This window comes from Gekko japonicus, unplaced genomic scaffold (assembly GCF_001447785.1).
Source record: "Gekko japonicus isolate JY-2015 unplaced genomic scaffold, Gekko_japonicus_V1.1 scaffold1301, whole genome shotgun sequence".
In the NCBI taxonomy this organism is placed as follows: Eukaryota; Metazoa; Chordata; class Lepidosauria; order Squamata; family Gekkonidae; genus Gekko; species Gekko japonicus.
Genome location: NW_015169213.1, coordinates 240,215 through 253,882, shown reverse-complemented (window position 1 = coordinate 253,882; position 13,668 = coordinate 240,215). Strand labels below are relative to the sequence as shown.

The 13,668-nt window shown below is 43.7% G+C and overlaps 1 protein-coding gene across 1 annotated transcript in view; it reads right to left on the bottom strand.

Annotated features, from left to right (window-relative positions):
- Nucleotides 1-13,668, bottom strand: part of LOC107114785 (slit homolog 3 protein-like) — a 291,107-nt gene that overhangs the window by 270,357 nt on the left and 7,082 nt on the right. Inside the window, exon 3 of the mRNA XM_015416378.1 lies at nucleotides 4,003-4,074. Coding sequence (XP_015271864.1) covers nucleotides 4,003-4,074 — 72 coding nt within the window. The remainder of the gene's footprint in view (nucleotides 1-4,002; nucleotides 4,075-13,668) is intronic.

The window sequence follows — 13,668 nt, the reverse complement described above, 5'->3', positions numbered from 1 at the left end:
GCTCCACTGGCAAAAATACCCATTAAAGGGTCTTTTTGCCAACAGGGGTGAAGTGGCGTGTGGCTGATTTCCCAGTGGCAATTCACCGTTTGGGATTCAGGCCCATGCACTGCGATCCTAAGGCAGATTTGAACCCTCAGGAGCGGGGCTGGGCGCTGTCAAACCTACTTTTTGTTATTCTCTTTTGAGCTTGATTCCTTACATGCTTGAAAGAGTTTCAAAGGGAAGAATGGGGGGACGGGGCAACCTTTGAAATATCTTTACTAAGCAGGACGTCTCCATGATCTATAAGACACGGACATTAACAAGCAAGGTTCTTGACTATAGTTAATAAGTGGATTATTCCGTAGTTTTTACACTATTGAAATAGTTCAGCAGCAAAGCATCATATGCTGTTGACAAATGCTCTAACTAGCCTAAAATCCACACTTACCACATTCTAAGTATTTTGTACTTTCTTTTCTAGAAATTAAAGTACTTTCCCTCTGTTTTTAAGGTAAGAAAAACTGATCTCAATAATTGCTATCTTGCTGTTTGGTATGGAGTTGCTTTACAATAACATGTTGGTGTGTTGAAAATGCAAGACACAAGGAACAGCATTATCTGTCTTGCTGGGATTATTCTATCTCTTTAAAAGCTCAGTGGGTTAACTTGGAAGATAACAACTTCCAACAGGGTTTAGCAGATATTTTTGGATGCTATGTGTGCTCATTAATAATATAAACTGAGCTATCCTAAGCAGCCTTATTCCAAAACAACAGGTTAAAACATTGCAAGGTATACTCTGGAAGTTTCAAATAGGGATTAGGAGAACTGACTCCATAGGTCTTTTTTATCTTAAATGATGTGATACCACAGGATACTGACAGAAGCTTCTTTTGACTATGTCCTCCATAAAAAAAAATATATCAGCACACTGTGACTTTTGGAATCTTTTACATGTCCAGCAAATATATATTATTGCTTTCAAACCAAATGATCATCAGCAGGCCTGTTAATGAAGTTCTTCAACTTTTCTCTTGGTACGTTTTTGAATATAAACATGGTCATATTTTGCTTTCTTTTACTACTGACATAAACACAGAGTAATTATACTGAAGTTGCTTAGCATTTCCCCGACCAATGGCACTCATATTAAAAAGACCCACTATATTTTCTTAGAAATTAAAACTATTTCCTGTCAACGATAAAATAAACATGCTATTACCACATTTGGAAAATTACTCATATGAAAGCAGTCTCCCCTGCTATAAGCCAGTTGTTTAAAATTAAGTTATCATTAAGCAGGAACAAATACCTTAGGCCTTTTCTCTTAGAAATTTTATATTAAGGAAAATACTGAGTAGAGTAGCTCCATAGGACAGAAGACAATCTAGATGTTATTAATGGCATAATGTTTATGCACTGGCCTAAATACTGGCCTACACTGGCCTAAACACACTGGCCTAAATACTACAAAAATGTGTAAATATTATCTGACTAGGAAAAAGGCCCGTTGTGGAAATAAATACAACAGCCTCTATAAAGAGGTTCTGGGTGGGTGCCCCAGCCTTGGATACTCAGTGTCAATTTGCTGTGGCGACCTCAGCAGGGTATAATGACACTGAATCCACCATTTTCTCCAGAAGAACTGATCTCTGCCACCTAAAGAACAGTTGTAATTTTGAGTGATCTCCAGCCCTCACCTGGAGATTGGCAACGATGGTTTCCCAAAAGGGAATGGTTGGTTTGGAGGGTGGAATCTATGGCTTTGTACCTGTCCGAGATGCCACGCTTCCTGAAACCTCACCCTCTACAGGCTCCATCCCTCACATCTCCAGGAATTTCCCACCTGGAGTTGGCAACCCTATCTCCTTCCCAGTCAATCATCAACTTACCTTTATTTCTCCCTCACTCTTCAGCTTTCTACCCCCCCACACACCTGCAGCCTCTCCCGTGCTCTGAAGCCTTGACTGCTACGTCACATTGGCTGTCATATGGGGGCCACCACAGCAGCATATAAGGATACAGAGCCCACCATTTTCTCCAGAGGAACTGATCTCTGCCATCTGGAAAGCAGTTGTAATTCTGAGTGATCTCCAGCCCTCACCTGGAGTTTGGACACATTTTACCTCAGAACAGAAAACTGTTTAGAATGTTAGAGGCAAAAGCCAATCAAGTCGCATATGCAAATGACCTCTGTGTTCCAAGGCAAAGGCCAATGAGGCTGCATATGCAAATAACCTCTGTGTTCTGACTGGCTATGGGGGGGAGAGGAACAGCAAAATGTTTAGAATGTTGGAGGCAGGACTCAGGCAAAGCAGCCAGTGGATAGGGAGACCCTCTGAATGACAGATCAGAGAGCGAACTGATTTTGGAGCGTGTCCATGGAATGTTCTAGAGAAGTGCCACCACCATTCGGCTTTTATTTAAAAGGGAGATAATCCACATGAATCTCACCGTGCAAATTAGAATTAAACAAGTGGGGACCCACAAGAAATTTGCAGGGAGGGGGCATTCCCCCACCTTTGCTTCCTTCCTTCTCCCTATCTTTCCTTTTCTTTCTCTCCCCAAGACAATCCCTTTCTTTTTCTTTCCACCCTTCCACCAAGCCAATCCTTCCCTCTCTCTCTCCCCCCCCCCCCCCCCCCCCAAGCCAATCTGCCAGTGTGATGTAGTGGTTAAGAGCAGCAGACTCTAATCTGGAGAACTGGGTTTGATTCGCCATGCCTCCACATGCAGCTGCTGGGTGACCTTGGGCAAGCCACTGTTCTCTCAGAGCTACTCTCCCAAGAGCAGTTTCCTCAGAGCTCCTTCAGCCCCAATTACTTCACAGGGTGACTATTATGGGGAGAGGAAGGAAAGGACATTGTAAGCAGCTCTGAGACTCCAAGTGAAGGGTGGGGTATACATCCAATCTCTTCTTCTTTCTCCCCCCCCCAAGCCAATACCCCCATATTTCCCTTTCTCTCCCCCACAAGCCAATCCCCCTTCTTTCTTCCTCCCTCTTTTCCCCTACCTTTAAGGCCAGTAGCAGTGGCAGTTCCAAGCACCTCCTGGTGGTGGCCAGGTCTAGAGGAGCTCCTGGTGTCTGCCACAACCAGGCCTGGAGTCTCTCCCAGCTTTCCCCACTGTTGTGGCTCCACCCGGTGTTCTGTATGGCCGCAATTGGGCCCGGAGCCTCTCCCAACATTTCTCTCTGCTGCAGCCAGGCCCAGAGCCTCTCTGGGCATTCCCTGTTGCCGTGACTGGGCCCAAAGTGGCTCCTGGCATTCCCTGCCCCCGCAGCTGAGGCCAGATCGGCTCCACAGGAGCAGCAGCAGCCAGGCACTAAATGGTAAGTTTTTTTATTGGGCGGAGGGATTTAAACCCAATGTATTTTTTTTAAGTTTTCAGATTTTTCTGCAAACCTAGGGGGTCACCCAAGTTTGCAGAAAAACTGGTTTGGGGTAAGTGTGCCCCCATCTGCAGATTTAGATATCCATAGTTATCTTGGGAATTAGATATATAGATTTATTTAATTCAGACAAATACATTAGCTCAGTCCAGTAATTCATGTTCTGTATGAGCATGGTTTTTTTTATTTTTCCTTTCAGCAACTCTACCCAGTGATTTGGAAAAAACATTTTAGTAGTCTAGCATAGGAGATACTGAAAATGTGGAATGGTATGGTATAGCCTGAGATCTCAGAAGCTAAGCAGATCAGTGCTTGGATGGTGGACTCTGCCGTGGAAGGCAATGGTAAACCACTTTTGCTTCTTACTTGCCTTGAAAGCCCCTTGCTGGGGTCACCATAAGTTGTTGTGACTTGATGGCACATAAATGCATATAGGGGATGCTGAATCTACTACCGTGAGTGCAGTGTCCAAGAGCTAACTGTGTACATGTCGTTTTTACCCACAGGACCCTTGAAATCTTCCCATAATTAGCAGGACAAATACCTATGCACTTCTGTTGGCCTCAGTGGATCATAGCTATCAGCAATACATTTTAAAAATATATTAGAACACTTAATGTACTTACATTCTTTTAAGTTTCTTATACTGGGAGAAAGCTCCAGGGGTGATGCTTCTGATAGAGTTTTGTTCCAAGCGGCTATAAGAAAAATGAGAAATGTTAATTTCAAGTTTGAAAAGAAACAGGAATAATCTTTATGACTTCTGTTAAAGTTTATCAGAAACCTTTTTCAAGTAAAAGCTCCCTCAGAGCAACATACAACAAAAACAAAAATATTGTTACAATGTCATTTTCAAATACCCACAAAATCCTAAGCAATTAATAAAAATCACCTACAGGCTAAAATATGAGGGGCGGGGAGATGAACAGAAGTGCACAGTTCACATTAGATTCTCTGTGTCTCACTACAAATAAAAAGTTGCTAGAATGTTGCTAGAATGTATATGACAAGACAAAACAAAAGACAGAGTTCAGGTCAAAGGACAAGATCAATTTCCTTAATTCTTTCTAATAAAACAGCAAAGCCTGAAGAGAGTGTGGAATGGCCTGATGGAGTCAAAGATATTTTTCTGAACATCATGTGGCATTAGAAAAAAGTCCTTATATGCTCTGGCTTTGATTTTTGTTTTTATAAAGAGCTTGGCTGACCAGATCAGACACTCAACAAAACAACTGATAATAGGAAGGAGGAGATACACTTACAGGTGACAAATAATTTTCTAGTAAAGAACAGACTCTTGGAATCCTGTCCTAACCAGTCACAAGGTTCAGCATGTTTTGTCACAATTGCAACTAACACACATACAATTCACAGATGTTGTGAAAATACAAAGGTTGTATATTAAAAAGAGTAGCTACTAGAGATTTTCCAAAGCCATATATCATAATACTGGGGGTAACAAAAATATTTGTCTTGAAGATTACCTAAGAGTCATATCAATTTAGATTGCAACTACCTCTTTCTATTCATTCAGAGAAATTATCCACACTGATAATGGTTTAGCATCAAATTAATAGAGTCCACAAATCAAAGAGCACTGCTCTGTTATGACTATGCTCTGTGATATGCTCACTGTGTCAGAATTCATCCCTACTGCATTAGGCAGGCATGAGGTAGACCACAGCCCAGACAAAGTTTACAAGGTTCTGATCAAAAATGTGCTAGTATGGTTTATTTATTCATTCACTTTTTTATTTTCTCCTTTTATATCCCACCTTTCTCCCCAGAGACTGTTCTTTCATCTATGTAATCCTAACAACAACCTTGTGAGGTAGGTGAGGGTGAGAGTGCATGATTGTCCCAAGGTCACCCGGCAAGTTTCCATGGCAGAGTGAGAATTCAAACCTAGGTCTTCTGTGGGTCCATGGGGTTTACAGACCCCTGGACCATGAACCTCCATGTAACGGACCGGACCGGACCATGGTCTGTTGGGACCATGCCATTTAAATTTTAAATGGCGTTTGCAAAGCCGCCAGCTCCATGAATGAAGGCTGAGCAGTGAGCTCACTCACTTCCTGGTGGGTGAAGCTGCCGCTCAGTATTCACTTGCATGCTGTGCTGCTTTGCAAAAGCCATTTAGATTTTAAATGGCCTTTGCAAACCACCTGGTGTGCGAGTGAAGGCCAAGTGATGAGTTCACCCATGTGGAAGTGGGTGAACTTGACACTCGGCCTTCACTCGCATGCAGCACGTTTTGCAAAGCTGCCTGGCATGCAAGTGAAGGCTAAGTGATGAGTTTACCCACATTTGGGTGGGTGAACTCGTCATTTGGCCTTCACTCATGTGCTGCATGCTTTGCAAAGCCACCTGGTGTGTGATTGAAGGATGAGAGGCGAATTCACCCACCCAGAAATGGGTGATGTCACTGCTGTCTCAACTTTCACACTATGCAGCTTTGCAAAAGCCATTTAAAGGGAATGACTTTAAATGACTTTTGCAAGCCCCACCCCTACATGGACCTATGGACCTCCTGGTGCAGTGGTAGGAAGTCTGTGTCAGCGGGTATATGGACTGGGCTCACAGACCATGAAATGGGCCCCAGGTCCATGGAAAAATTAGGTCCATGGTCTGGTCCATGCCCCTCGCTATTCATGAGCTTGGGATCCTAACTGGGTGGAAAGGTGGCATAAAAATGTTTTAAATAAAAAAATAAACAGCCCTGTGAAGGAAATTAGGCAGAGAGTGACTGGCCCAAAGTCACCCAGCAAGCCTCCATGGCAGAGTGGGAATTTGAACCTGAGTCCCCCAGATCCTGCTCTGTCCTGGATAGCCCAGGGTAGCCCAATCTAGTGTGATCTCAGAAGCTAAGCAGGGTTGGTCCTGGCTAGTAAATGGGTGGGAGACCTCCAAGGACTACCTGGGTTGTGATGTGGAGGTAGGCAATGGCAAACCACTTCTGAACATCTCTTGTCTTGAAAACCCCATGGGGTCGCCATAAGTCAGTTGTGACTTGATGGTGCTTTCCACCTCCCCTGCCCCATCTCCTAGTTTAACAGTTTAACCACCCTGTTTTGTTTCCATCTCAAGACTTTTGGTTCTCATTCAGTGGTTGTTGAAGGTCCAGTACTGACTGCACTTTTGTATCATTTGCCATCACTTCAAAAATCAATACTTTTCAATGGAACTCACATATGTAGCTTTGAGACATCAAATGTTAATAAGTAATAAGATATCAGGAACGTATGAATTGAACCTGGGAAGGAACCCCAGAAACATTCTTCTGTATATGAGGCTCATGGATACAGTAGGACATTTCACAGTCCCACTATATCACCTATCTGGACCCTACTGGTCCATTTTAAGTTCCCAGAACCTGTATTCTCTACTTTTAGCACCTCCTCCGTGCATCATCTTATCAAGGGAACAAGGAATAATTGATTTCACATCTTTAATGTGATAAGAAATCTTTAAAAGTTAAAAGTGAGATTGTGATGGAATGAAAAAATTAGAAAGACAAGAAATGAGTCTGATATATGCTACTGTATTCATCAACTAATAAATGACAAGCTATCATGACTTCAAATGCATTGTAATTCTGTCTTTAACTTTGTAATTCTGTCTTTAACTTTAAATGTTTGTTAATTGATTAATGGAAGACAATCAATTAAGTCATACAATTGTACAGCTTATTGGCAGCTTGAGGATGTAAGAACAATAAACCTTTTCCTGCTTATACTACAGCCTGAATGGTGGAAGAATTCTGTATTTACAATACACTGGGTACTGTAAAATTGTGGCATGCTGTTTTGTCAGATTAAGTACATACTGCTTTGTACATCAAAATATATTTCATAAATTTTAATAAGCATTCATATAACTTTCTTGATATATCCAACACAGTTAAACAAAACTTAAACAGCTTTAGCTGGGGGGAAAGCCCTGGTTTCACTTCAGATTTTTTTAAAAGGACTATGATGGATTATGGTACATATCCTACACATATTCTATGATTTATAGTACCATCCTAACCAAAGTTCTAAGTCAAAGTTAGCCTCCCTTTATAGTACTGTAGCCTAAAATGTGGGCACTTATCTTCAAGTGAGGCTGGCTGGGTAGGACCATAATGGTCCCAAGTTCCCTTTTCCCAGGTGAATGGCAGCACAGGACACCTGAAGTGGGGCTATAGTGAAGCTCTAAGGTTGAGCAGACTCAGGACTGGCACAGTCATTCCATGAGAAGATTCCCACCAGTACTGTGATAGAAATTGGGTAGATAAATGCAGGGGTCATTTCGTAGAAAAAGAGGTGCAGGAGCTCATTAGCATAACTTATTTGCATATGCCACACCCCCTGACATCACCGGAAGTGTGTCAGAAGGCAACACCCACCGCTCAGGCTCCACTGGACTGTTTTGGATCTGTCCTCGCAGAGGAGGGAGAGCTTGTACCTGAATAAAACTTGGTCTTAAAGGTGCCACTGGACTGTTTTGGGCCGGGGGCCGGGGGGAGGGCTCTGCAGCTTACCTGGCTGCTTCTTGCTCTGACTGAGGGCTGCTGGGAGCAGGGGGCAGGGCTTGTTGCATGTGCCCGCCCCCTGGGCTCTTTACAGCCGGAGCTCCGCTCCTGTGCACTCCTGCAGGAAATGACCCCTGGATAAATGGATGTGGTGTCAGAGGAAGAGGTATAATATATTCAATCCTGTCCACAAAGCCAGAATTCGGTTCATCTTCCATGCTGCAGTAGCACTGCAACTAGCAAAAACACTTTCACTGTTTCTCTAGACAAATCACAGTATCCATCTTCTCTTCTCCTTTGAAGGAGATGAATACATTTGATGGAGCAGCCAATCATCACACAGCATCAGGAGTATGTAAACCTCAGTAAGGGAACTGAGTTCACCATGTTGAGTTAAATAGTGCGAAAATTCATGGAAGGATTTGGTGAAGTGGATCTTTCCCTGCCTTCTCCACTCCCAAGCTGACTGTTTCTCCCCCTGAAAATCCTTTGTGAGCTGAATACTCCACCAATTAGGGTGCAGTAGCAATATGGGGCAACCATGTAAAATAATGTTCTTTTCTCTTTTCTGCTAGCAACTGGCAGCAACAGAGAAGACAGAAGGAAGCCATTTTCTTGATTTCCTCTTTGTCACCTGAATTGTTGGTGCATTTGTTTGCTAGGCTCTCCTGACCCTTCAAAAGGATTTTCACAACAAAAAGCAGGCGCTTGGGTAAGATGAAGTTGGGGGAAAACCTGCTCTACCAAAAGTTTGAAGGTATATTGCTCTGTCCCTACATCCACAGAACTGTGAGTTTTCAAGTGCACAATGGAAATTTGGTAAAAGAGAAGACTGCACAAAAATTATCCAGGAAGGAAGGGCACTCTTCCTGTTACCCCTCCCGCATGTGTTCTGCCCCAGCCCTTTGGACAGAAAACCCATCAGGAACCTCGACTCCACTGCTACTACAAGGACTAAATCTACAAAACAAAGAAGATGCCCATCAAGAAAGGGGAGCACATATGTCAGCAATTATTTCTGTGTCTTTCATAAGTTCATTAGACAGAAATTTAACAAGTACAGCAATACGCAATTTGTAAATGCTACAAGGCCCCGTAAACATAAAAGGTGGCAACTCTGATTTCTGTTTTGCCCATAACCTCGTCAATAGGCATGTGCATGAACCAGTTTATGACAGCAGCAAGAATACTGAAACATCCTCAAAGGAAGAAGTTATAAGTAAAATACTGGAAACTGCAGAGATTGATAAGCTAACTTTAATGTTGAGAGGAGATAAAAAAATAAGATTTTGAGAACACATGGTCAAGATTCTATAACTGGATAGACCAGGGGTCAAATGCCTAGACCAGGGGTGATAAACATGCGGCCCAGGGGCCAGATCAGGCCCCCGGAGGGCTTCTATCAGGCCCGCAGTGGAACTGGCTGTCTTCTGCTTCTTCTTCCAGTTCGGCTGCTGCTGTGTCATCGTAGGTTTGCAGCTTACAGATACACACCTGAACAGCATACTCAAGATTGTGACAGCACAGACATTTTGATGCAATAATTCAGAGCAAGGGGTGTCAGTTATCAGACACTGTTAAATAAAACAAAATATTGCAAGAGTGCTAATGTTTTAAGCATGTTTTTATTTTAAGTTTAAAAAAAAACTTTGTGTTTGTGTCCTTTATAAAGATTATATCTCCACTACTTGGCATTACATTTTATGACACACATGGCCCAGCCCAACAAGGTCTCATTTATGTCAGATCCGGCCCTCATAATAAATGAGTTCGACACCCCTGGTCTAGACTGTCAGCCGAAATGAAAAGAAATAAGAACCATAGGCACATTTATGAACAAAGGATGTTTATTTAAAATATAAGGTATATAAGATAAACTAATTTCCAAACTGTACTAATATGAGGTCAAATTTACAATGGAAAAATTAGATAACGAAATTTTCCCCACTTTTATGTTCTTCTGTTTGTATGTCAATATTTGTTTTGTATTTGTGAAATTAAAAAAAAGTGAGAAAAAAATGAATTTTGGCCTGTTCAGGCTTCACAAACCAGAGTCCACAACCTGAAGAACCCAGACGAACTGCCATGAACTGCAGATTTTGGGGTGGTTTGTGAGGGTGATCTGGCTGCGACATCTGTCACCCCATTGATCGCCAGGGTTGATTTGGATGATCTCGCCGGCTAGGCGGGTGTCTCCTACCTCCCTCACTGCTCCATGTGCATCCCTCCCATAGCTGAGTGCTCAGTCAAAGAGGATGACCATCCCAGATAGAAGGAGTGTACCGTTCTTTGGTCAAGGAACATAAGAACATAAGAGAAGCCAATGTTGGATCAGGCCAATGGCCCATCTAGTCCAACACTCTGTCACACAGTGGCCAAAAATACCAGATGCCATCAGGAGGTCCAGCAGTGGGGCCAGGACCCTCCCACTGTTGCCCCCCCAAGCACCAAGAATACAAAGTATCGCATGCCCCAGACTGAGAGTTCCTATCTATACCTTGTGGTTCATGGAGAGCAGAAAGCAGGGGTTTACACCTGCTATCTACTCTTCACAAGAAACAGCTGAGTAGTTGGTAGCTCCCCACCACTCAGCTGTTTGGTTTAAATGCATCAGAGCCATTTAAACCCTGCTTTTAGCTCCCCACAGCTTTTCAAAGGGAAAAGCCACAGGGAGCACAAAGGAAGGTTTGAATGGAAGGGGTGAAGTGCCATCCTGGCTCACCATGGCCAGCAGAAAGGTGGAAGTCTGCATGAGGGACTCCAAGAAAGCTGAGCCCACAGGGAGAAACATCTCTGTGCTGGCCCAACTGTCTCGGGCTCGGTCACAGACAGCTGAGCCAGCATGGAGAAGTCTCTCCCCATTGGCTCAGCTGCCTTGGGGTGCCTGACACAGCCCCTTTAAATGGACTCTGTGACCGAGCCCGAGACAACTGGGTCAGCAGAAAGGAAGGGGTGAAGTGCCAGCAGACAGGAGCAAGTGAAGTGCCCCCCTGGGAGGCACTTCACCCCTACATTTTTGATTGCTGGGGAAAGCCGAAGTCAGTAGAAAGGAGGGAATAAAATGCCCCCGGAGGTGTCAGTTGTTGTAGATTTTCCGGGCTGTATGGCCGTGGTCCTGGCACTGCAGTACCTGACATTTCACCAGCAGCTGTGACTGGCATCCTCAGAGGTATAAGACAGAAAGATGGAGTACTCTCTGTGTCAATGTGAGAAGAAGTACTCCATCTTTCTGTGTTATACCTCTGAGGATGCCAGTCACAGCTGCTGGTGAAACATCAGGTACTGCAGTGCCAGGACCACGGCCATACAGCCTGGAAAATCTACAACTAATGAACTCCGGCTGTGAAAGCCTTCAGCAACATATTGCCCCCAGAAGTGCTTTACCCCCATATGTAACCCTCTGATTTTGCTCCCCCCTCTTCAAAGCAGTGAGGGGCAGAACTAGAGGGTTGAAATGACTCAGAGCCATTTAAATTCCTGCTTTCTGCTCCTAATGCCTTTGTAGGGAGCAGAAAGTAAGGTTTTAAACTTTAAATGGCCCATGAGCCTATACTAATGGTTCCATTCATGTTTTGGTTTGTGGTTCAGTCACAAACCACAAATTGAATTGCAAAATGCAATTTGTGCCCATACCTACTTTTCACTACATGGAAGATGGAAGGCTCAATGTATTCCTGATTCCACTAATATAAGTGTTGGTGTAATAAACCAAACACTGGTGCTATTATGAAGTGAAGGAAGGAGCAGGCTCCCCACTGGCCGCCACCCACTGGCCTGGGGGCACCTCATGGGGTAGACCCTGATGCTGCAGCTAGGTGTTGGGTTCCAGTGAGGCCACCTAGTGGACAGGTCTCCCCTGCCTAGGACTGTCTGTGCCTGTTCACAGAGGTATCATTCTAGATATATTCATTATTTATTCAAACATTTTCTATTCCTGTTTCTCCATATAGATATTTTTGGGATTACTTAGATAAAAATGTTAACAGTAAAAAACAAAACAATAGAAACATCAGAAAATAAAAACAAAAAGTCCACAATAGCGATCATAGGAAAATAGTTAATAAAAACAATTAAAACAGCACCAAGTTAAAATAACTAAATCTTCCCAAAGCAACAACCAGCAGTAAAAAGCACAAATTAAAACCTCCTAAAACCAGAAGTGGCATAAAAGCAGGGTAGACTGTTAAAATTTCAAAGGCATGGAGGGGAGAGAAATATATTTTAAAGCTCTGGAAAACTTTTTTGTTTGTTTGTTTGTTCCATGGGGCCTGTAAGGCAGAGATGTTCCACCAGGCGTTTGGTTGAGGACAGTGATGGCATCCATCTGGCTGACACTCTAATCCCTTGCCCTCCCCGCAAGGCGGTAGCACAATTAGTTCTGACCACCATCTAATTAAGCTGATTACTGTAATTTTATTGTAATGTCAATGTTTTAACCTCAAACTAGTCTGGATATGGTTGTTTTATCTATCTTTGTACACCTCCCTAAGCCCTGTGGAAGGGTGGTACAAAAATTGAATCAAACAAACAAACAAACAAATGGGTGGGAAAACTTCATTTGCCTGGTGCCTTGAAGTTTTTAAATTTGGAGCCAGGCAATCCTCACTGGGGAGGTTTTGGCACTGCTACAGAAAAGGCTCTAATTCACACCCACCTTGTTTCTGTCAGTTGGGGCACACAGAGCAAAGTCCTGAAGATGATTCATATTATGATACAGTAGTACAAGCTCTGGGCTAGCAGTGTCCATTATGGCTGGCCCAAAAGTTCAGTCTACCTATGTGTAACACTTGAGGAGTCATAGTGAGATAGAACACAGGAAGCTTCAAGCTTGATGCCCCACAGCTTCCTAATAATTGAATTGCTTAAATCCCATCCACCCAGCGGTTCGAAAGCTTGTAAAACACAAGTAGATAAAATGGGTACCTGCCCCTAGGTGGCAGGGGGCACCCCTCCTCCTTACGAGGGTGTGTGGCAGGAGCTGCGGCGGAGTTGGCCCTGGTGACCTGGCATGCGCGAGGCTGGACGGAGGTGGAGTTGTGGTGCGCGGTGGTGTGGCAACGCAGCACGGTGGAGCCTGTGGGACGGAACCAGAGCTGCGGCTGGCGCGTTGCCGAGCACCGGGTGAAGCCAACCGGAAGGAGCTGCAGTTTAAGACCTACTCCGGGCACCAGAAAGTGAAGCGCCAAAGAGCTGCCAGGGACTGAACAACAAGCCAAGCCAGGAACTGAATAACAACTGAGCCCGCGGCCGGGGTGCTGGTAGATTATCACCCCCCATACAAATAATGTGGCCCTAGTTAGGGATAAATAGCTGTGTAAACCGCTCAGAGACCCTCCGTGGTCAGAGCAGTATATAAGTCGAAAATTAAATAAAAATAAATAAATAATTGAACTGAAAAAATGACCTGGTTTTGTGCACCTATACTTTCGGGGAGACGAGGACCTTAGAATTTTTCAGATGCCTTACTTTCGTCTGACTACTGAACTATTACTTTGACAGTTTTGTCTGCTCAAGTAACTTTCTGTCACAAACCATGGGTTCCCATTATTGGACAAATCTGGACTGAGTTCAAATAAAGAAAAATATGACAGGGCTGAGATAGTAGCTGTCCAATAACTGTAGTATTCAGGGGTCGTTTCGTAGAAAAAGAGCTAGGGGAACTCATTAGCATAACTCATTAGCATATGCCACACCCCCTGACATTACCGGAAGTGTGTCATAAGGCCACACCCACCACTCTTAGTCTTAAAGGTTAGTCTTAAAGGTGCTATTTGTTCGT